The sequence below is a fragment of the Phaseolus vulgaris genome, chromosome 6 (assembly GCF_051622355.1).
Source record: "Phaseolus vulgaris cultivar YP4 chromosome 6, ASM5162235v1, whole genome shotgun sequence".
Taxonomy (NCBI): domain Eukaryota; kingdom Viridiplantae; phylum Streptophyta; class Magnoliopsida; order Fabales; family Fabaceae; genus Phaseolus; species Phaseolus vulgaris.
Window position 1 is genome coordinate 36869100 of NC_143503.1, and position 21331 is coordinate 36890430.

The 21331-nt window shown below is 31.6% G+C and overlaps 2 protein-coding genes and 1 long non-coding RNA gene across 6 annotated transcripts; 2 read left to right on the forward strand and 1 right to left on the reverse strand.

The window, feature by feature from the left end:
• The first annotated feature begins 2633 nt into the window (after positions 1–2633).
• On the forward strand, positions 2634–4181 carry LOC137832817 (NAC domain-containing protein 104). Its single transcript, XM_068641170.2, has 3 exons — positions 2634–3003; positions 3303–3574; positions 3831–4181. The coding sequence occupies exons 1-3, from the start codon at positions 2841–2843 to the stop codon at positions 3963–3965; spliced, it is 570 nt and encodes a 189-aa protein (XP_068497271.1). The 5' UTR covers positions 2634–2840; the 3' UTR covers positions 3966–4181.
• LOC150027399 (uncharacterized) lies at positions 3831–4741 on the reverse strand. The gene is made up of 2 exons (XR_016521763.1): positions 4563–4741; positions 3831–4308 (listed from the first exon to the last, which is right to left on the reverse strand). It is a non-coding gene; the product is annotated as an uncharacterized LOC150027399 (long non-coding RNA).
• Positions 4742–12028: 7287 nt separating this feature from the next.
• On the forward strand, positions 12029–20917 carry LOC137832818 (phosphatidylserine decarboxylase proenzyme 2). Of its 4 annotated transcripts, none has more exons than XM_068641171.2 (21): positions 12029–12469; positions 12549–12628; positions 12737–12761; positions 12859–12918; positions 13195–13263; positions 13378–13470; positions 13550–13600; positions 13978–14061; positions 14424–14515; positions 14733–14888; positions 15069–15153; positions 16031–16142; positions 16559–16659; positions 17543–17590; positions 18254–18400; positions 18971–19066; positions 19153–19227; positions 19570–19662; positions 19821–19907; positions 19984–20034; positions 20469–20917. In XM_068641171.2, exons 1-21 carry the CDS (start codon positions 12299–12301, stop codon positions 20574–20576), a joined length of 1884 nt encoding a protein of 627 aa, XP_068497272.1. In that variant the 5' UTR covers positions 12029–12298; the 3' UTR covers positions 20577–20917. The 4 variants fall into 4 exon arrangements, with proteins under 4 accessions (XP_068497272.1, XP_090159333.1, XP_090159332.1 ...); XM_090303207.1 differs by having other exon boundaries at positions 12134–12469; positions 12742–12761; positions 14424–14520; XM_090303206.1 differs by having other exon boundaries at positions 12138–12469; positions 14424–14520.
• The last annotated feature ends 414 nt before the right edge of the window (positions 20918–21331 follow it).

The following is a 21331-nucleotide window of genomic DNA, read 5'->3' on the forward strand; positions in this document are numbered from 1 at the left end:
AGTCAAAATTAATTAGAGTTAATTTTCAAGTAAAATTCACTCTACTTACCTTTGATCACCTATTTATGATAACTTAAGACCTAATTGAACTTTTTCTCTTTTAACCTAATATTTATTAAACATACTACCCGTGTTTTGACCTATGTAGACTTTGTTATAATATTTTACTATTTAATTATTTATTTATTTTTTATTCAATTATTTAGTATAGTGGTAAGTATTTCGGTCTGTCACCCGGATGATCCCCGGCAAAACTCATCTCTTTCACCCTCAATACATAAAGATTGAACCTCTAACCTCGTATTTATCCTAATTTTCTAAGACCATTCTCCTTTACTCCAAAAATTTTAATATGAAATATTACTGAAATTAGACATTTATCTACTTTGTCACAACCTCTCGACCTTTTAACATTTTCGACCATTAGAGAATCATCCTTCATCTTTTGACTTTGTCGAACGACGGCGAAGTACTCCATGACCAATTTGTCAATGTAACAGGCTAGTTGCTAACAGCGACAATGAGTAATTGCTTTATAATTCATTTGCTTCTATCCTCTGATGTCGACCAAGGCCAACAAAAAGAAATGGATAATGGATAAAATCGTCAGAAAGCAAAATTTGCCTAACTTAGACCCACCACTGAGTTATCGTAATATCAGCCTCCTATAAGATAAAAAGAGACAAGAGATGAAGAGATGACATATTGGGATTATTTAGATGCTTAAATTATCTCAAAAGTCACCAAATAATTACTTCAGGATATAGCAGGTACGTGGAAATGTACCAACACTGTACAACACAGTGAGTGCTCCAACAATGAGTGATTAAAAATAAGCATCTCATGTTTTTACTTGATGCACTCTTGTGCGTGTGTGACCAAGGAGGAGCATCTTAGAATTTCTCAATGAATCTAACTAGTTGCAACTAATCTGTAGTTTTCTTTGCCAAGGGCAGCACGCAGGAAAGGCAGAAGAATGGTATGTGCTTTCTATTCCCTTGTTCTTGTTTCATAGTACAAGTCTTTTTCTCACAATAACCCCACCACAGAAAATGCAGTCTGTATATTGATAATTTTCTCAAGATATTTCCTCTCAATAAAAGATAAAAAAACCTCACAAATTTAGAATTGTGACGTACTGTAACCTCAGTTGTTTCACTAGTGTTTCTTTCCTCTGTCCCCATTGAAGGAAAAGTTGAAAGAACAATTAAGGGTGGGTATGAGAAATTTCTTTGTGGAAGAAGCACTGACAACCAATAAGATGGCAAGGGTGAATACCAAGGTAATGAGCATGAAGAAAGAACTAGTTCATAAATTTAGGAATGTTGCTCACTGGGCCTTATATGGATGGAATTCACCTTTTACATGGAAAGATGTTACTCAACTCTTGGTCCACTAGAGCCCATAAATGGGGATGGATGGCTTGCAGAAAAGATAGAGTACGATAGTGCTTCCACTTCCACACAGTGTAATATGTTCTTCCCAACACACTAGGATCTTTTTTTTTTGGTGACATAAACCTTATCCAAAATATGTACCAGTATTGTTTGAGTCTAATACCAACACCTTCTGAATCAGATTAATGTTATCATGATATGGTAGGAGAATTTGAATACAGAACTAATTGTTTCGGTTGTTGATAACTAGTTTGGTTAAGTACTGTTGGTACCAACCTTATATAGGGCATATGTCTACTTCAGTGCCAGCTCAATTGATGCCAGTGCAGGAAGAAAGCTACTTAGGTACCCTTTCATGGCCTTCATCACCATCTCTTCCTATTTATGAACCACAATTATGCAGTTAAGGTATAACGACTTATAAGAAAGACACCGTACAAACTAGTACTGTAAAATGTAAAAATCTTTCAGATTTAACTCTCAGTATGGTACTATCAAAGCTAAAAAGGATTAGTCCTCAAACAAAACAATGATGTCTCCTTTAAGGTATTGAATAAATATTAGTGCCGAAGTTCTAAATCAGAAAAGATATTGGAAAAATATAATTAATTAATGTTGGGATGAGTTTATAAGCAAGGTGGTTCATGGTTAGTGTAGTTTACGTACTTTTTTCTTTCCTTAATAATTGGTTAATCATATAAATAATGTTGTGTTGGAGAGTTTACGAATTTGTGAGTTAGTTAAACTCCACCTTGGAAAGAAATAATTGATTGGTTTGGTTGACGTGGGATGTATGTGCAGTTCCCACTGTGCTACTCCTACTAATTTCATTCATTACATAGCTAGGCAGAAGCATATGGGTTGAGAGTGAAACAAAAAGTTTTAATCTAAAATCTAAAAACATTCTTTAATTGCTGATAATTATGAAACATATAAAGATACACTGCAAGAGGTGGGTCACTATAGTTCAATTGGCCTAAGACCAAACCCATCTTAATGTATGCGACACGTACAACTGCAGGTGGATGACGTCAGCATGAAGTGTGATCATCACCACACCATCAAAATCTCACTTATTATAATAATATAATTATTTTCTTAAATACAGATATTTACATATCTTAGCTTATGTCGTAATCTTGTGCCACGCAACACTCTGTCCCTCCGGCACACTTATGTAAATCCCGTTTGTTGAGCAAATATATATATATATATATACCAGTCACGTTCACTTTTCTGCCACATTGCTGCTGGGACTTGAGTGGTACCTTGCCAAAAAGAATAATGAATTATTTGATGAAATGTATCTGTGTTTGTACGTGATAAACGCCATCTTCAATTTCACGTCAGACCCTGCTATATATAATCTATCCCTTCATTAATTCCTAGCTACCTTCTCTCTTTGAGCTTTAAATTCATCCTCCTCTGCATCTTCTTGCTTCAATGGGAGACACCAATGTCAACCTTCCACCAGGCTTTCGATTCTATCCCACAGATGAAGAGCTTGTAGTCCATTTCCTTCACAGAAAAGCCTCACTTTTGCCTTGCCACCCTGATGTCATCCCTGATCTTGAGGTCTACCAATATGATCCATGGGAACTTGATGGTACCGTTACTTCCTTTGCTTCCAAACTTTCAACACACCTCTTTCTTTCCATGCCATCTTCCACTGTTTTCACACATAATATATTGTAACTCTGGAGTCATGTTGCATGTAAGAGTCAATAGAACTTGATTCTTTGCTATATAAAGATCAGGTTGAACTTGGATCATTTTATCTTATACCTGTGATTCAAAGTAGATGCCAAACTATGCATATATAGTTAGCTAGGATGTTGGACTTTGGTTAATGAGGTATAAATATACTGTATGTATGCATATTAATTAATTTTGGGACGTGTTCAGGTAGAGCTTTGGCAGAGGGAAACCAATGGTACTACTACAGCAGAAGGACACCAAATAGGGTCACTGGCAATGGGTATTGGAAACCAACGGGAATGGAAGAGCCAGTCGTTTCAAGCTCAAACAGCAAGAGAGTTGGCATGAAGAAATATTTTGTGTTTCATGTAGGAGAAGCTGCTACTGGTATCAAAACCAATTGGATAATGCAAGAATATCGTCTATCAGATTCTGCTTCCTCTACCAGATCATCCAAAAGAAAACCTCAACCAAAAGCAGTCAGTACACTTTCATATACACTTATCACATGCATATATACGTATACATATGTACACACAAACATACCAAAACAAAATAATCTGATTACAGCATATTTAAATAGTTAAAATTTTAAAAAAATGTAACTTGTTTAAGTAATCATGATGAGTTTTCACTTATGACAGTCTTGCATATGTATACAACATGGAAAACTACTGTGCAACAGTTTGATTTGATTGGTGATTTTATTTTTCCTGTTGTGTTTGATTAATTCAGGATTACAATAAATGGGTGATATGTCGTGTTTATGAGCGTAATGGAGAGGATGACAATGGAACAGAGCTCTCATGTTTGGATGAAGTATTCTTGTCATTGGATGATGATCTTGATGAAATAAGCTTACCAAATTAGCTGACAATGCAAGTGATCTAGCAAAGTAGCTAGCCGCAGTATAATAAATTAAAATAATGGTTGCTTGTAATGGTTGATGTTATTTAGCAGCTCTAGTGTAGGTGGCATTGTAATCACATTTTCATAGCAGCTCTTCAAGTGGGGCACTATGTAAAATATTCGTCTCATCTCATGCCCAAACAATATTACTATGTACTATGACGTTATGCTTTTAAAGATCCCACTCACTCATGGACCTTGCTATAGCCCCTTTCACTATTTTTTGCCCTTTCTTCTGTATAAGGACACTTGGACAATTCTCAGCACACCGTCCACTCTCAGCTATTAAAATGCTTCACTAACCCTGCAAATCCGGAACCATCATAATAATCAAAAGCAAAGAACAAGAGATCCAAAAAAGTTACTATCATATTCATTTTATTGTTTGATCAAATTACATGCAAAGAAAAGTGTGTTTTCAAATTGTTAAACCAGATTAGCATAAACAGCAGACGGTAGTGGGTAACTAGAGACAAATATAAACTTAGAAGAATAGTGAATATTTCCAAAAAATATTTATGGAAAGATATGAGATGGCAAGTAATTTATCTGACTCACATGGAAGAATGGATGAGAGAAGACATTGATGAAACGTGAGAAGAGGAAGAGGAACGTGGAGCCCAAAGAGCACTCTAAGGGAAGTTTGGAACTGAGCATTGAGCAATAAACTTGGAAGTTGTGTAGCTTTTGGGAAGTTTGTTTGATGGTATTTGGTAGCTAGTTGTCTTGGTTCACAGTGCTAAAGAAGGATTTCCCTTTTCTTGTTTTACTTTTCTTGCATTATATGGGTGCCTGCTTAGGGAAGCACCAAGTCATGTGTGATGCAAGCACTACCACTACCACTCTTTCATGCCCCAGCACCACCACTATATTACATATATATTTATCCATTATCTTCCTCAAAATATCAACATATATAGTTAAACCAATGCCATAATCAAATATGAAGAATATCAATAATAAAGATTAAAAAAAACTATTAAAAAAATATTTTTTTATGAAAATTTACATAAGAAAACATCTCTTCTAGCCTATATCCAGTGCAAAAGATGAGATAATTATGAGGGTGGGCATTGAAATTTAATCACAAAGCTGAGTGTAGATTAGGTGAAGAAGGGATAAAAAACGGATCAGTCTAAAGAAATGGGGTGCTTATCTTTATCATCAGCATCCAATCTTTTATCTATCTATTCTCAAATATAATACATTAATTCTAATATTACCATTCACATGATATGACACCATTATTGAAACTAGTGAAAAATTTGGGCCACAGAATTAAACCAAATCCTTTATAAAATTTCTACTTTCATTTCTTTTTCGAAGCATTATTCAATTTCTTACTTCGGATGAGATTTAAATATGTATTTAAGTCAACTTTTATAAAATTGAACCTAAATTAAAAAAAAAAAAAAAACATAAGAGTCTATCTTAAAAATGATTGAATGTATCAAAACACTTGCTATTTCAGATTATTCACCTATGTTCAATCTAATGTAAGTAAAATATTTTGAAGATATCTACACCAACTAGTACTATAGTTAAAGAAAAATGTATAAGTAAAGAGCAATCTTTAACTTCAGGTAGTTTCGTATTGCAAGATTGAATTTATCTAAAATCAAAAGTTTTGGAACAAACATAATAAAAAGGATAATATTTTGGATATTGGATATTAAAGAGATTCTTGAACAAATTTTAAAATTGTGGTATTGTCCCATCTAAAGAGCATGCTGTGGTTTGACCTTTGTGCGGTTTCCACGAGTAGTTGTCTATCACAATTCACGACCTTAGTGTCTTTGAAGTTACACTAATAACAGATATTACAACTATTTGATTGCTTAATCAGAATGCAATCATCTCACCCGTGCTTGAGAAAAACACAAGTGTATGTGTGGTTTTGGGTACTTCAAATTGGAAAAACACATAATTAGACGTACCCCATTCAGTTCTTAACCCCAGCTAGACGTGGAAAGTTGAAAATGCCAAATCAAAATTGGACGTTATAATGATTGCTCAAAGTCATCAAAGCTTGGCAATGGGCCTGATTTTCAACTTGTGCATAAAGCTTTGATTGATTGCAACAAAACTTGTGAATATATTTAGACCACAAAGGCCAAGGCAGGTGTTTGACATGTACCCGAGTATCACAATCTTCACATTTTAGCTTGCTTGTTTTCTTGGTATGATCATCATCATCATTTTTTTTAAAACATTGCCATGAGAGAGCAACTAGTGAGAATCATTGTAAGGCCAATACCTATGTAGCTTTCGAATGAAGTTAATCACACTAATGGATCCATGCAACCACCAAAAGTCCACCAAAAAGAGTTCAAAATAAGTCAACCCCTTACAAAATTAATCCAAAGGAGAAAAAGGCAATAAAATTTGGAAAATGTTGTCAGTTTGGATGTGCCAGAAGATGAGAGCTTGTCCCCTAAGTGATCATGAAGGAAAATAATAATAATAAATTGTCTGATGATGAATAACTAAGCATAGAGAAAAGAATATATGAAGAAAAAGAAAAATAATAATTTAAAAATTCTTAAAATTGTATATAATTTCTGATGTAATGGATTTAAAAAAATTATAAATTAAATAATTTAAAAATAAAATAAAATAATAATATTGATAGTTGTAATATTATTATATAAAATATTGGAGTTCTGAATGAATAATGGAAAAAAAAAAATGTCTTAGTGGTCTGTGGCGTGAGAGCTTTCGAAGTTCCAACGTTAAAATATTGGTTGTCTCATTCAATAAACCACAGAATGGTTCGTTAAAAGTTACTTTGAGGGGGGCAAAAGGTCAATCTATCATTACCTTTGGTTGACGTAATAATGACCACACAACTCATAAAATCCAATTGCTTTTAACTATAAATAAATATAATTTTTTTTATTCCATTTTTCTCACCTAAATTAAGGCCACTTTACACAATTTCTTTTATTTATTCATTTAATGAATCGTTTTAATTATGGACCAGTGTGGCCTTTATAAGATAACATCAAATCATGAACACACTAAATTAACATATATTTATATTATATTTATTTCTACTTATTTCTTTAATGATAAATTTACTATTTACACATGTTTATTATGATATTTAGGAGAAAACTTTAGACTAAGTATTTAAAATTGTTATGTTATTTCGATTGCAATACATTCGAGTATAATTAATAGACCTAAACAATACCCAGGTTCATAACAATAAAAATATTTATTTTTTATTATTTTTATTAACAAAGACACTCAAATAATTTATTTTTTTATTTATACAAAGAGTTATCTTAATTTGTTGCATTTTTTATTAATTAAAAAATAATCTTAAATTTATAATATAAATAGTTAAATCGTATATTTTTTCTTAAATTGATTCACATCTTGTTTCTCACTCCTCCTTAATCTTTACTAACTCCTCCAATAATTTCTCACCTTCTCATCAAAGCAACTTACAAATCTTTCTTCTTCAATCTTCTATCTCCAAAACTGTAAATCTTTATCTCCATGGCTACAAAAGTGGTCATATATTTTTAAAAATATTTACTATCTTTTTGCCATTTCAATTATCTCGAATAGATAATTTTTTTTAATAAAAACTTTAAAATTTAACGTCAAACAGATAAAAAAATAAAATTCAAAACTCTTTATTCATTACTTCAATAATCCTAACGCCGCATATGATTATATTTTGAGTCTTTTAACGTAAATTTTAAAAGCAAATGATTAACATTTTCAATTAAAATTGTTTATCAAAGAGTATTCAATTAATAAACAAACATAATTAATTCAAAATTAAAGAGATAAAATGTTAGTAGATAAAATGCCTAATTACAGTAATATCAATGCATAAAAAAGTGAAACAGCAAAATGCAGCTATTAAAAAAATTCATTCTCTTATGTAAAACCAAAACAAACAAACAAAAAATGTACGAAATCCATGCTATGAGATTCCAAATTAACCTTCCTAGCTTTTTCTTGTGAAAATCTTCTGCTATATCTAACATATACATAAGAATTCTTTCTCTAATTCCACACTGAAGAATTAAAAAAAAAACTTTAATAATATCTTTTTCTTCAACAAATAAAAAATAAAATAAAATAAGATACTTTAGAAGTGTTTCAACCCTTATACATATACTTAAGGAACTTAAAGAGTATCGATGTTCAAATCTTTATACTGTGATAGGAATTAGCAACTCGACACGACAAAGTGGACATGAAGTTTTTTGACTGAGCAACCAAGACTTAAGGCAGGAGGAATGAAATTGATGTGCACACACTCCAAATGGTTGAATGAAGTCTCCATGCTTAAATTCTTCCAAGCAAATAGGACAATCACAGTGAGAATCCTTGGTTTGGTCCTCACCAAAAGACACAGCAGGAGGCAAGGCTTTGATGGCTAGCCTATAAGTTTGTGTTGTTTCAGGGCTAAAAGAAATTAACTCTATGGTTTCCCAGGTCTCCCTATTAACCCTTAGTCTTGCAAGAGCATTTCTTCTATGTATTCTATGAGCCTCAATGTCACCACTTTCTCCGCCCTCATCATCATCTGAGTTCCTTCTTCCGTTGTAATCATCTACTCTGAACATTTCTCTGCAACGACGAAAGAACGTTAACACAATGTAACACCACATTAGGAACCCTGCAATGTAACTCAACGTTATGTAAGTTGGAGTTGTAGTTGAATCATACAACATGCACACTATAACACACAGGGACATAAACGATTCCAACACTGTAGGCACCAACAACCGCACAATACGACTCATGAAAACTTTGAAAATATGAATGCTCAGAATCAAGAGAAAAATAATTCAAGAGACTATTATGAAACTCACTCACTCTATATTCTGGCTTTCGGTTCATTTATATCAGTTCAAGGATTTTGGATGAACTTTTATTTTATCTTTCAAATCTTTTTATGCCTATGCTTATCTTTATCTTTTTATTAATTTGTTTCACTTTTCTGTTAATTAGATTTATGTAACTACGTACAGTACTCAATCTATACACAATCTTCTTAACAGATAAATATTCTTTCTTATTTTTTTATATTTTGTTTTTTATGTAATGTTGGTAAGTATATTACGATTTGAGAGCATTCAATTTAAAAGAAGATAAATGATAAAGTAATTATATCATTTTCTTAATGATTTAAAATAGATAAAAAATATTTTTCTTTATTTTTTTTTATCCCTCCAAATCTTTTTATGACTGTCTTTATCTCTAAAAATATCTATATAAATATAAGAAATTTACAAAATATAAATTAGAATGATTATATTGAACTAGACTGCTTGTAACAACTACCTTTAGGAGTTATTTTTAATAGAGGAATTGTTATACATTTAATTATCTTAACAACTTTATCATTTTTTATTTATATTTCAAATTTAAATTTAATTTAAAACATTGATGAAATAGTTAGATATAATTTGTATTATTATAAAAATTGTTTATCTGGAATCTATATTATCATTTATATTTTAAAAATATTTATTTATTATAAATTACAATTATTCTTCACTTGAATATATATATATATATAATACTTTTTCTTTTCTCTCATTTATAATTATTACCAACTTTTAAAATAATAATAATAAAGAAGATAGTTTATCTCAAATCCATATGATAGTTTGCATCGATTTAGAACCAAGAAAAATTAACAGTGATAGAAATTTAGATCTATATTTTTTTACAACCAAGAAAATAATAAATTAATAAAAATATTTTAAGGATATTCTAATCTTATCACACAAAATGGTGGTAATTTGACATCGCTATCTTAAAAAAATTCATTTTCCAATCCAATAAATTAATATTTTAATTATATTTTATTTATTTGTTAATTAAAAATATTATTATCATAAAAAATTATTAAATAAAAAATATTAATTAATATATTGATTAAATTAAATATTTTAAAAAATTATTACTCTAAATTAATTTCTATTATTAATAAATAATTTTTGAATTAATATGTAATTTCTTTAAGCATGTTTTAGTTACATAATTAATTAGATATTCATTTAGAAATTATTTATTAATAATTAAAATTAATTTTAAAATATTAATAATATTTTAATATTTAAAAATAATATATAATTTAATAATATAATAATTAATTATTTTTTATTTTTAAAATTAGTTTTTATTAAATAGTTTTTATTATATTATAATAGATTTTCAATTATGTAATTTAATTTTTCAATGTCAAAGAAATCTTTTATATTACAAAAAGTAGTTATGATTGGTGTATAATTATACCTCCAACCAAAATGATATCTAATATTTATATTAATCAGCTATGAACAAAACTCCCCGTTTAGGAGATGTTTCTACCTTTATTTTATTGAGGCAGAGAAAATAGTATATAAATATATGATATCTATTACGTAGAAAACAAACTATACATATACAAAAGAATAGTTACACAGATTTAATCATTACTCCATTTATGTTGTTCAGAAATCCACAAACTGAATCCACATTGTCATCGACACTTGTTCCATAGTTTGGCATATTGAAATCCTTGCTTTGAGCTTCAAAACCACATATTAAGAACAACAGTCACAATCCTTCCCTTAAAAAACAGTGGCAATCCTTCCTGTGAACCAATTGCCCAGTCTTCATTGTTCATAACTTACATATATTTATTAATTTTTCATCTTAAATATGTTGAGATAGTATTTAATCATCGTATTTGAGATATTCTATGTTTAAGAGTTTTTATAAAAAAATTTACAATTTTAATTTAAAAAAATATATTAATAAATTAAAAATATATATATTTAAATTATCATTAATTTTAACCGTTAAACAATGTGAAACTATATTTTAACTATCACAAACAATTAATACTACCCACTTGACCATAGAAGAAAATGTACTGAATAAGCAAAGGCTCAAAACCGGATTCTCCAGCTCCATACATACTAAATGAAGATGCCCTGTTCTTGATTATGGTTGAGAAGTAAAGAAAAAAAGTTTCTTAAGAAGAAGATGCTCAAGACTGCTGTTTATTTTATATTTCTTTAATTATAAATATTTATTAAAAAACTAAACATGTTAGTCTTTTTCATCATTTTTTTAATTTTGATTCTTACCTTTCTTTTTATTGCTTTAGTTAATGTAATATAAAATCAAAAAGTATGAATTATTTATTTTTTAAAATATTTTATAGGAAAGTGATAAAATATTTTAAAAAATATCTTTAAAGTAACACATATAAATTTAGAATAATATTATTATATTATATATTTAAATAATTCTTATACTATATGTTCCTGCTAGGGAGATAAGACCTAAAAAATATTGAGAAACTTTGTCTTTCTTCTTCCTGTCGAGTGATTTGTCTATGCTTCAACTTCCTCTTCCAAACTTCGGATCTCCTAGAGAATACCGAATGGGGTACCTGAAGACACTCTGACGCTCAAATCAGCAAAGGGGGTTCGACACTCAGATGTTAGAGTACAATAATTGATGACATACCTACTTCTTAGAATGTGTGCAATTTATATTATTTTAATGGGATTAATGAGGTGGATCATGCTTAGAGATGTATTACCTAATTTTTAATGATGATTTAACTTTATTGACCTTAATTGAACGTAATTGGACATAAAGTATCGGTCAATACCTTCAGTGATTCGGTAGGACCGACTGAGAGTGTTGACTGACCCATTCCGGTCCGCTATATTTATTTTATTATTTAATGATTTGGTTTTTATGTCACGCAATCTTTGGTTTATTAAGTGATAAAAGTATTTTAACTATCATAAATACCATGAAATGTTTTAATAGTACAATGTTTTTGTCTCTCACGTAATTCCTTGCCAATAAAATTACTATGACAAGAAATAAAATATAAAATTCATAATGTAAAAATAAAATAAAAATAAATCAATAAAATAATTATAGCATAGACCAAATTATTAAAACAATTATACTAGAGAAATTAGTGGCATATTGAAATAAATTTGAGTACGTATAAAAAGTAAAAAGATGGTATATGAATAGAAATATTAAAATATGTAAAGGGATTGAACTGGCTTTGCTTACGTGGAGCGCACCAGGGAAGAAAGCGACTTTGATTATTCAACCGTGCAATAGAGGGGATTGTTGAATATCCATCACTGAATTGTCACCGTTACTCACCAACTCGATACTCACCTCAACCTCACTCTGCGCCGGTCAGCGACCTAATCAACCTTTTCTTTATCCAATTCTTTGTTTGATTGAAACCTTCGCGAGCCGAGAGAGAGACAGAGACAGAGACAGAGAGAGGCATGGGTCATGAACACTCCAAATTGTCAGAACCAAAGGGATCGCGTCGTGCTCGCTTCAAAGAGCGTTTGCGTCGTCACCTTCACCGCCGTCAAAGCGGCAACGGCTCTTCCGCTAAAAAGACCCTCACCGCCGATAGCTTCGCCGGAATCGCTCTCCTCGCCCTCCTTAGCGTACGCACATTGCTATTTTCTTAATCTTCCATTTTCTATTCACTTAATTAACGCAACTGCTTCTTCTTTTGTGTTGCAGGCGGAGATGAAGTTCAAAGATAAATGGATTGCGTGCGTGTCTCTCGGAGAACAGACTTTTCGTACGAGCACGTCTGAGAGGTTAAGCTCTTCATCTCACCACTGCTTTTCGATTTTGCTTCGTCTATTCTTTTGTTATTTATTGTTTGTGGTTTGTGTATTGATTTTGTTTTATTGTTGTTGGTGCAGCACAGACAAACCAGTTTGGAACTCAGTGAGTACTCTAAACCGTTACTGTTTCAAATTACGTGTGTTTGCTGAAAGGTGTTTCAAGCTACGTTTCTTCTATATGACTTTTTTTTCTTCTACAGGAAAAGAAACTTCTTTTAGAACAGAATGGGGCTCATGTTGCAAGAATCTCCGTCTTCGAGGTATGCTAAAAGAATTAGGACCGTTTAGTCTTTTCCTTCAATGAGAATTACTCTAAAACATCTTTTGGGGGGATGATGTCACTTTTGTCAGATTAAAATGAATCTTGCGCGATATTCTGTCGCATTTCAAGAACATTTTTTTGTCCGCGTCCCCTATTTTTTAAAATATATTATACAGACTAAAATTTTAAACTGTTTTCATTCTGCATCTCCTGTTGCCTAATTTGTTTGCAAATGTTATACTGGATGTAAGTTCAATATTTTTTTCTCGTGTAGACGAACAAACTGTCCAGCAATACTCTTGTTGGATACTGTGAGGTTGATCTACTTGAATTTCTGACCAAGGTGAGGAAACAGAAAAATTAGAGATTTTAGAATTGTTAATTTATTGACTTATTCTTTGTTGTTTCAGCATTATTCATTTTACACACCTTTGTTGTGAATGATATGATCATGCAGGATCCTGATTCTGAGACCGAGGTATTCAACCTTTTAGATCCGTCAGTGCCTGGAAAAGTTGTTGGCAACATTTGCATTTCATGCTCTGTAGAGGTATATGGCTTATGATATAAATTCTAATGTTGTTTGAGTATTGTAGGGGTGTCTAACTATAATAAGCGCATACTAACAGGATCCAATTGAAACGGAGAAAGGCTTTGTTAGACGCATTCTATCTATAGTGGTAAGTTCGATCTCCCTCTGTTTTCTGATAACATATGCCTAATGTGGGGCTTAAATAACTAGACATATGACGGTAACGCAAGAAATGATGATGTATAATTTTATTCCTTTACAAGAGGGGTACTGATATCGTGTATTAAGCCACATTATGGTTGTGCCAATAATTGTTACCAAGTCCTTGTTCCAATTTTAACACACATTCGTAACATGTTGTACAAATTGCTGTAACTGGTTGAATTCATACTAGAATATTTAGAATCTAAGAATCATGGAAAGCACAGCATGTAATTTTTTATCGTCTATGTAATTTAAATATACTGCTCTCATGTTGCACCGTCTAACATTTAATATCAACCTGAGAAGTGATGTTTGATGCAGGACTACAATGAAGATGGGATGCTTTCATTTTCTGAATTTTCTGATCTAATTGATGCTTTTGGCAATCAAGTTGCAAACAGCAAGGTTCATACCTCAGTGGTTATTTGGCACTTAATATTCTCTCATTACCTTTTATTTATGAATTATTTTATTTCCAAGCTATCTTTAATTTGCTTGTGTACCTGTTTTTGAACTTTGACTCCGATTTGCTGTCCTTCTATTTTCAGATTCTATACTTTATATAAACCAGTGACATCTTGATTGTTAGTACTTAGAACCTCGAATTTTGTTATATTGAAGTCCAAATCTTCCCTGCAAGCTTGTGTGGGACTCGTGGTTGAAATGAGGAATCTCTACCCTGTGAAAATGGAGTTATAATATACGATAAATAGTTTTTTATATATATACAACTTTTACTCTATCATCAATACATTATTTTTTTACAGAAAGAAGAGCTGTTCAGAGCAGCAGACAAGAATGGAGATGGTGTTGTGAGCATGGACGAGTTGACTTCACTTCTTACTTTTCAGCAAGAACAGTAAGGTCCTATCTAAATTATAAGTGATTAAAGTTTTAATTTTTTATGTCTGTTGTTGTCTTTTGGTAGAAGTGTGACTGTGTTTAGTAATTTAACTAGCCTCTCTATATAATTTTTTATGATTTGATGATTTTCAAATTATAATTTATTTGACTTACTTTTCATGTTTGTTGTTTATTTGATTTTTATTTTGCTTACATAGCTTCTGGTATTGCAGGGAACCATTATTGAATTGCTGTCCTGTGTGTGGTGAGGTTCTTCAGATTTCTGACCGGTTGAACAGCATGATCCACTTAACTCTTTGTTTTGATGAAGGGACTGGTAACCAGGTGATGGCTGGAGGATTCTTGACAGATAAGCAGGCTTCTTATGGGTAAATTTCTGCAAATTGCTGCTAATTTAGGCATTAATGAGACAGGGTATGAGAGAGAGCATGATCTTTATTGACCTAAACCTAATGGATTATACCCCAGTTTTGTTGACTATGGCTATGTATTTATGATTTCTATCACATGACAATAAAAAAAACTTGTTTATTTTTCTGTTTATATAGGTGGTTCTTCAAACTGAGCGAATGGGCCCATTTCTCGTCCTATGATGTTGGAATTCGATCTGGATCAAGTGCATCCCATATCCTGGTATAGGATATTTTCCACCAACTTCCTTTTTCTTTTTATTTAACAATTGAAGTACATTTATATGATATATTAGACATGAGTTTATGTTTCAAGTCATATCAGGATGTACAGACCTCTTTGAAATTTCTTCTTTGCATTGCTAATGACCGGGTTTTCCCAATCACCTCAACCAGAATTAGAAGAAAAGTTTCCATGCTTACTTACTAACATATATCAACCTAGTACCCTTTTCAGCTATTACCAAATATCAATGTTTTTGTCTTGCATAACACTTTTTAAAGTATTGACAATTTGAATTGTGTTGGCTTAAGATCTCCATCCATACATCTCCATCAAGGCATTGAAATAGATATATTCTTAGGATATCTTTGGATGATGGAATTGAAAAAATAGTTTAGAATTTTAATTTTTGTTCCAATTTTTTATGTAGAATTATAGACTGTTCATTAGTTATGCAAATAATTAGACGTAGAATTAGAATTCTAAATTCAATTCAAATTTCCTAATTCTACAGCAAATGGTGCAGAGGGGATGGGAAGTGGGGGCAATGGTGGTAGGGTCGGTGGTTGGGATGTTGACAGTAGGTGCAGCAGTAGCAAAAAAGGGGAGAGTAATTTCTCAGTATGGAAGTTAGGAATTGACAAATTTTAGGGTGTTGGCTAACTGGAAATTACTCAACTTACTTACTATGGAATTCCATGGATTTGTAATGCAATTGGGATTAGGATTCTAATTCAAAGGGAATTTCCAACATAGAAATTAGGAAATATGATTAAAGTCTATTTTTATGGCTCAATTATGGTAATTTTAAACCTAGATATGTGCCTCTTGACCCTCTCAACTTGTTATTTAATATTAACTTTTTTTTTTACATCAGGTATATGATTGGAAGTCTCAAAGGCTTGTTGAAGAAATAATTGACAAAAAGATTGTTTTGTCAATGAGAGTCATTTATCAGTCAAAAATAGGTCTTGGCCTAATGGACATAGGTATGATTTTTTTTATTACTATTAATGTTGAAAGAAGCGCTTGGCTACATTTATATGTAGCTTCACCAATCACTAGTCACCACCACCCCCTATCATGGGCCATGTGGCAGTTGCTGAGGTGTTGTTGTTCATAGGGTTAATGCTATAGAAATATGGCTGGTTAAAAATTGCTGTACAGAAATTAGATCTAGCTGCCATTTCTTTAAGATGATTTGGTGTATTGTAAGTAGATTGTAAATGATGAAAAGTTCGATTATTTATTGAAAAGGTATTTATCATAATGAACCTATCTGGCATTCGGATCACTTATAACCTGCGTTTTGTAGCCAATTTATAGATTCAAAATGGATTTGAATAATTTTTTACTTTTCCATAGAGTTACTTTATGTGTTTACATTAGTGAATCTATCATGCAGGGGTGAAGGAGCTCTTGCAAAGCATTTCTGAAAAGCAGGGAGCACGAATGGATTCACCTGAATCGTCTGCAGATATTCCAAAATTTATTGAATCTTTTAAGGTGTAATAATGCTTCTCTTAGTTCTTTGTGAATTACATACTTTGATTGACATACGTAAGTTTGTAGTTGTGCAGTGCCTCTTGATTCTAAGTTTTGACCAGGGTTTCATTCATTACGGTGCCCCATATTTCAGCATTGTGGTTTCTTTTGGATGATACCTTATTCTCTCGTCTTTTCCTGTATTGTCTAGTAGTATGTGTTTAATGGGCGACCCATAATAAGGGATTTTTATAAGGGAAATAAAGAAACACGGCCCATGTAGAAAAACAATAACAATAATAAAGAAAAGACTATTTATCTAATCCAAAACTCCGTGCACATAGAATCCAAGGAACTAGGAAATCTCCAATCTTTTATAAAGAAAATGATAGGTAAGAGAAACTGAAGCTTCCCAGGAACTCATTTTGGTCTTGCAAGATTATTCTGTATTTTAAAGCAGAAGAATATTGCTTTCCTTCTACCACACTAAAATGTTTAAGTCGACCTGGTAGCAGTGTCCAAACTGCAAGACAATGTCCATGTCTAACATTTTTTAATTGCAACCATAAGAGTCACTCTTGCCATAAACATGATATGAAATATTGAAGGATAAAGAACATGTCATTATCCTAAACGTTAGTGTGTACTCAGGGTTAAATTCCAAATTATTGATGTAGATAGAGTGTTCTACTTGTTCAAGTATTTTTGAACTTCTTCTTGCTGATTGTGTTCATTATTTTTATTATTTGGTTTAGTTTCAGTGAGGAGTCAAATAATTATTCTATAAACGGATTAGGGTGACTTTCTTTTTCTGTTTTGTACTTTAGTTCTTTATCTGCTACACTGGTGTTTCTATAGTTACTCCCCCTTCTTATAATAAATGTAACTATTGTGTTGTCTGTAGGATCAAATTAATTTGGCTGAAGTCAAATATCCACTGGAACACTTTAAGGTGGGCGAAACTCTGTAATTAGTTTTAGTTGATGCTATTGATGCATAATTCCTTCTGAAAACACATTTTGACTCTGTTAGTTGTTTACTACGCTTCGCTATTAAGTTCAATTATGCTAAGACTAACCTTGTTTCATCATCATATACATAGTCTTATATCTTAATTTTATGAAGTTAAACATCATATGCTGCTAATTTTTTCAACAAACAATAACCTTGTCCCGTGTCCTTAAAGCTATTGCGATGCTTTGCAGCATCATTCTCGTGTCTATTTTTAAAAATAATCTGATGATCTTCATTCCCGTAAACCCCCAAACATACCTGTTATTACCAGCTTTTATTCCCATTATAAATATATCAACTCGTTGAATTTTACTGTTCCCAGACAGCCTTTGAAACCAACAATTTATGTCAATCTTGCCTCCACCCTGACCGTTTCAGTTAGATTGTTGTAGAATCCCCACTGCTTTCCAGTTGAATAGGTCTTGTCTAAGGGGGGATTGAAAGAATTTGTTTTCCATTGAGTTAGCAATATACATTTTTGTTTGTACAAACAATTGGAGTAAAGATGAATGGAAATTCGGGGCAAAGCGTGTAGGATTTAAATAGTAGTGATTATTTTGTCACATAATATAATACATATCTTAAATTATGCTCTGTGCAGACATTCAATGAATTTTTCATTAGAGAGTTAAAACCTGGTTCTAGACCAATTGCTTCTGCTGAAAGTGCTGACATTGCTGTATGTGCTGCTGATTGCCGTCTTTCCGCATTTAAATCAGTTGATGATAGTAAAAGATTCTGGATCAAGGTATTTCACTTCCTTCCTACAACTCTTGAATATGGAAGACTTCTAATTTCGATGATGCAGGTTTTTCTTTAAATATATTTCAAAATTTCAAAATCGGTCAAGCTGGAAACTACTTCTGATTTTCAGCTACTAATTAAGTAAAAATGATAGAATTTTGATTTTATTTATTGAACTAGGGCCTGTTTGACTCTACAATCTGAGGTTTGTTTTTGTCATGCACTGTTTTGCATGAAATCAATCTTGATAGGTAACATACGAAGCAATTTAGATGCTTAAACAATTTTAATGATCAAATGGCCGTACTGTTTGTGGTAACTGGTAATTATTAATTACTATATATACTTTCTTTTTCTTTATCATATTTTTCCGTTTCATCACTTTTTATTTCCAGGAAGTTATAATATAGTATTAAGCTAACCTCACTGATGAAATTGTTGCCAGCTCGAGGCAAAGAAAATTATATTCCCTAAAATGTTAGGATATCCCTCATTTTCTTGTCCTTTAATCTTTTCACTTCATTTATTTATGCCAAATGAAGTGCTTTTGCCATTATTTGTTGTTTCTTTTTAGGGTCGAAAGTTTTCAGTTCAAGGTCTTTTGGGGAAAGATATGTGTTCCAGTGCTTTTGTTGATGGAACAATGGTGATTTTCCGTTTGGCACCACAGGTATTTGTTGCTTTCTTTCAAATTTATTGTAATTTTTTGTATATAATTTGATTTCAAATTTTAATTCTAACATATATTTTTTACAGGATTATCACCGTTTCCATTTTCCAGTATCAGGAATTGTTGAGCAATTTGTAGATATCCCTGGATGCTTGTATACTGTATGTGTAATAATAACTTGAGGAAAATGATATTATATATATATATATATAATATAAATGAGAAAACAGGTTATATGCACAGATAGTGTAAAGTAATTTTACATTTTCTTCCAATCACAAATTATCATCATATATGGTCAGTTTATTATTTTTACTGTAATTACCTCACAATTCATACTAATGGTGATTTTTTATTGGTCGACAATATAAATTTCTTTTACACTGTAAGTTTATAGCCATTAAATTCTCTCTTTATATACACACATATACATATATATACTATGATTAATTTTTTTCTGTTAGTTCACATTGTATTTTTCCTGATAGTGTTGTACTACTCAGGTCAATCCCATCGCTGTAAATAGCAAGTACTGTAATGTCTTCACGGAGAACAAGAGAGTTGTTTCAATAATTTCAACAGAAAATTTTGGAAAGGTTGGTCATTGCAATTAATGTGTCTGAATTTTTTATTTAATGACTATATCCTTCTGAATTTGTTCCTTAGATGTTTTCTGAGTTACCTATAGTTTGCTGTCTCTGCCATTTTATAATTGCAAACCTGTATTGACCAGCATCTTATAATTTGGATTCAGGTGGCATTTGTTGCAATTGGAGCCACAATGGTTGGTAGCATTACTTTTACAAAGAAAAAGGGCGACAATGTCCAGAAGGGAGATGAGGTATGTGAAATTACAGTTCTTACCTTCTTATATGTTGTCTTTGTTTACACGTGGCATTTGTGTGCTTAATTTACAGTTTGGATATTTCTCATTCGGTGGGAGCACTGTCATTTGCCTTTTTGAAAAGGTTGGTATTTTTATTGTAAGAATCTTTGAAATTTATTTCGTTGGACATGGTCTTGATTCCTGATACTGCTGACCTTGATATATATGTTTGGTATATCATACAGATGATTCGTGGTCATCATGTCATTCTTATTTGAAGAAAAAACAGAAGACAATTTATCCAATAAAATTTAAATGTTTCACTTGAATCTAAGTAAAAATATATTATTAAGTTCAGCATGCATCTTCTTGGCATTTTTCTATCTTATATAAAGGCCATTTCTTTTGTTATAGTTGATGCAACGCAAATATACAATTGATGTTAAAGAATAATATATTCTTTTGGAGTAAAGTAGTTCTATTTATTACCATTTTGGACACTTCATCTTTACAGAGCTTTTAGCTTAAGATTGAGATTAGAATATATGACACACTGACATTTCTTTTGGCTTGCAGGATTCAATTGCAATTGATGAATATCTTCTGGCGAATAGCACCAGATCACTGGAGACCTTGGTTTCTCTAGGGATGAGATTGGGCGTCTCCACGAGAAAATTGACGTGACATTGGATTGAGTTGGAAATGTTGAAACAGAATACTGATTTCTCTTAATAATAGCAACATACGCTAGTCATGGGAGTTCTTCTCCCAATTTGTAAAGTAAATTTTTTACAACCTCATTAGCTGGCCATGCTCGAATTGTCCAGATTGATCTGTACAGAAAAATCTGGGATAAGTTCGGCCTTGTAGAGATCCATTCTTCGTGTAAAGACTAATGATGCATGGACAAATCCATCAAGCAGTGTGATGCATGAACATATTTACAAGTCATTGCATAACCTCATAACTTGTTTCATAGTTTATAATTTTAAATTTATATCATGCGCATGGGGTAACATATTGAACACAGTTTGCATATTGACATTTGAGCAGTTCTTGGTGAATACTGACACGGCTTGTATTTGTGCCGTGATCGCTTCAACTGAGTAAAATGATACCTTATGCTCATCATGGTATGGTATTATAAATTTTACATTTTAAAAATTTGGTATGCTTGATCCTTCCCAAGTTTTCCTTTTTTCTATATTTTCTTATATTTTTATTGGACCAAAATTTAGAGTCATTGGTCAGAACAGTACTTTGGGTTCATTGTATACATATGAAAAGTGGAAACATTCGTTTTTTATTCCTTTTAAAACTAGACAGAAAGGAATGAGGTTTCTATTTTCAGTTAACAGTCTATTTTATCCCAATTGTTAATTTTAATATTGATCTATTGTTTTTAAGTTTTACTCTCTTTTTTTAACTCAATTCTTCTG

Coding starts and splice junctions, on each gene's coding strand:
- LOC137832817 (XM_068641170.2), top strand. CDS start 2,841: ATGGGAGACACCAATGTCAACCTTCCACCAGGCTTTCGATTCTATCCC. Junction 3,004..3,302: donor TGATCCATGGGAACTTGATG/GTACCGTTACTT, acceptor GGACGTGTTCAG/GTAGAGCTTTGGCAGAGGGA. Junction 3,575..3,830: donor GAAAACCTCAACCAAAAGCA/GTCAGTACACTT, acceptor TGATTAATTCAG/GATTACAATAAATGGGTGAT.
- LOC137832818 (XM_068641171.2), top strand. CDS start 12,299: ATGGGTCATGAACACTCCAAATTGTCAGAACCAAAGGGATCGCGTCGT. Junction 14,889..15,068: donor GATAAGCAGGCTTCTTATGG/GTAAATTTCTGC, acceptor CTGTTTATATAG/GTGGTTCTTCAAACTGAGCG. Junction 15,154..16,030: donor CAAGTGCATCCCATATCCTG/GTATAGGATATT, acceptor TTTTTACATCAG/GTATATGATTGGAAGTCTCA.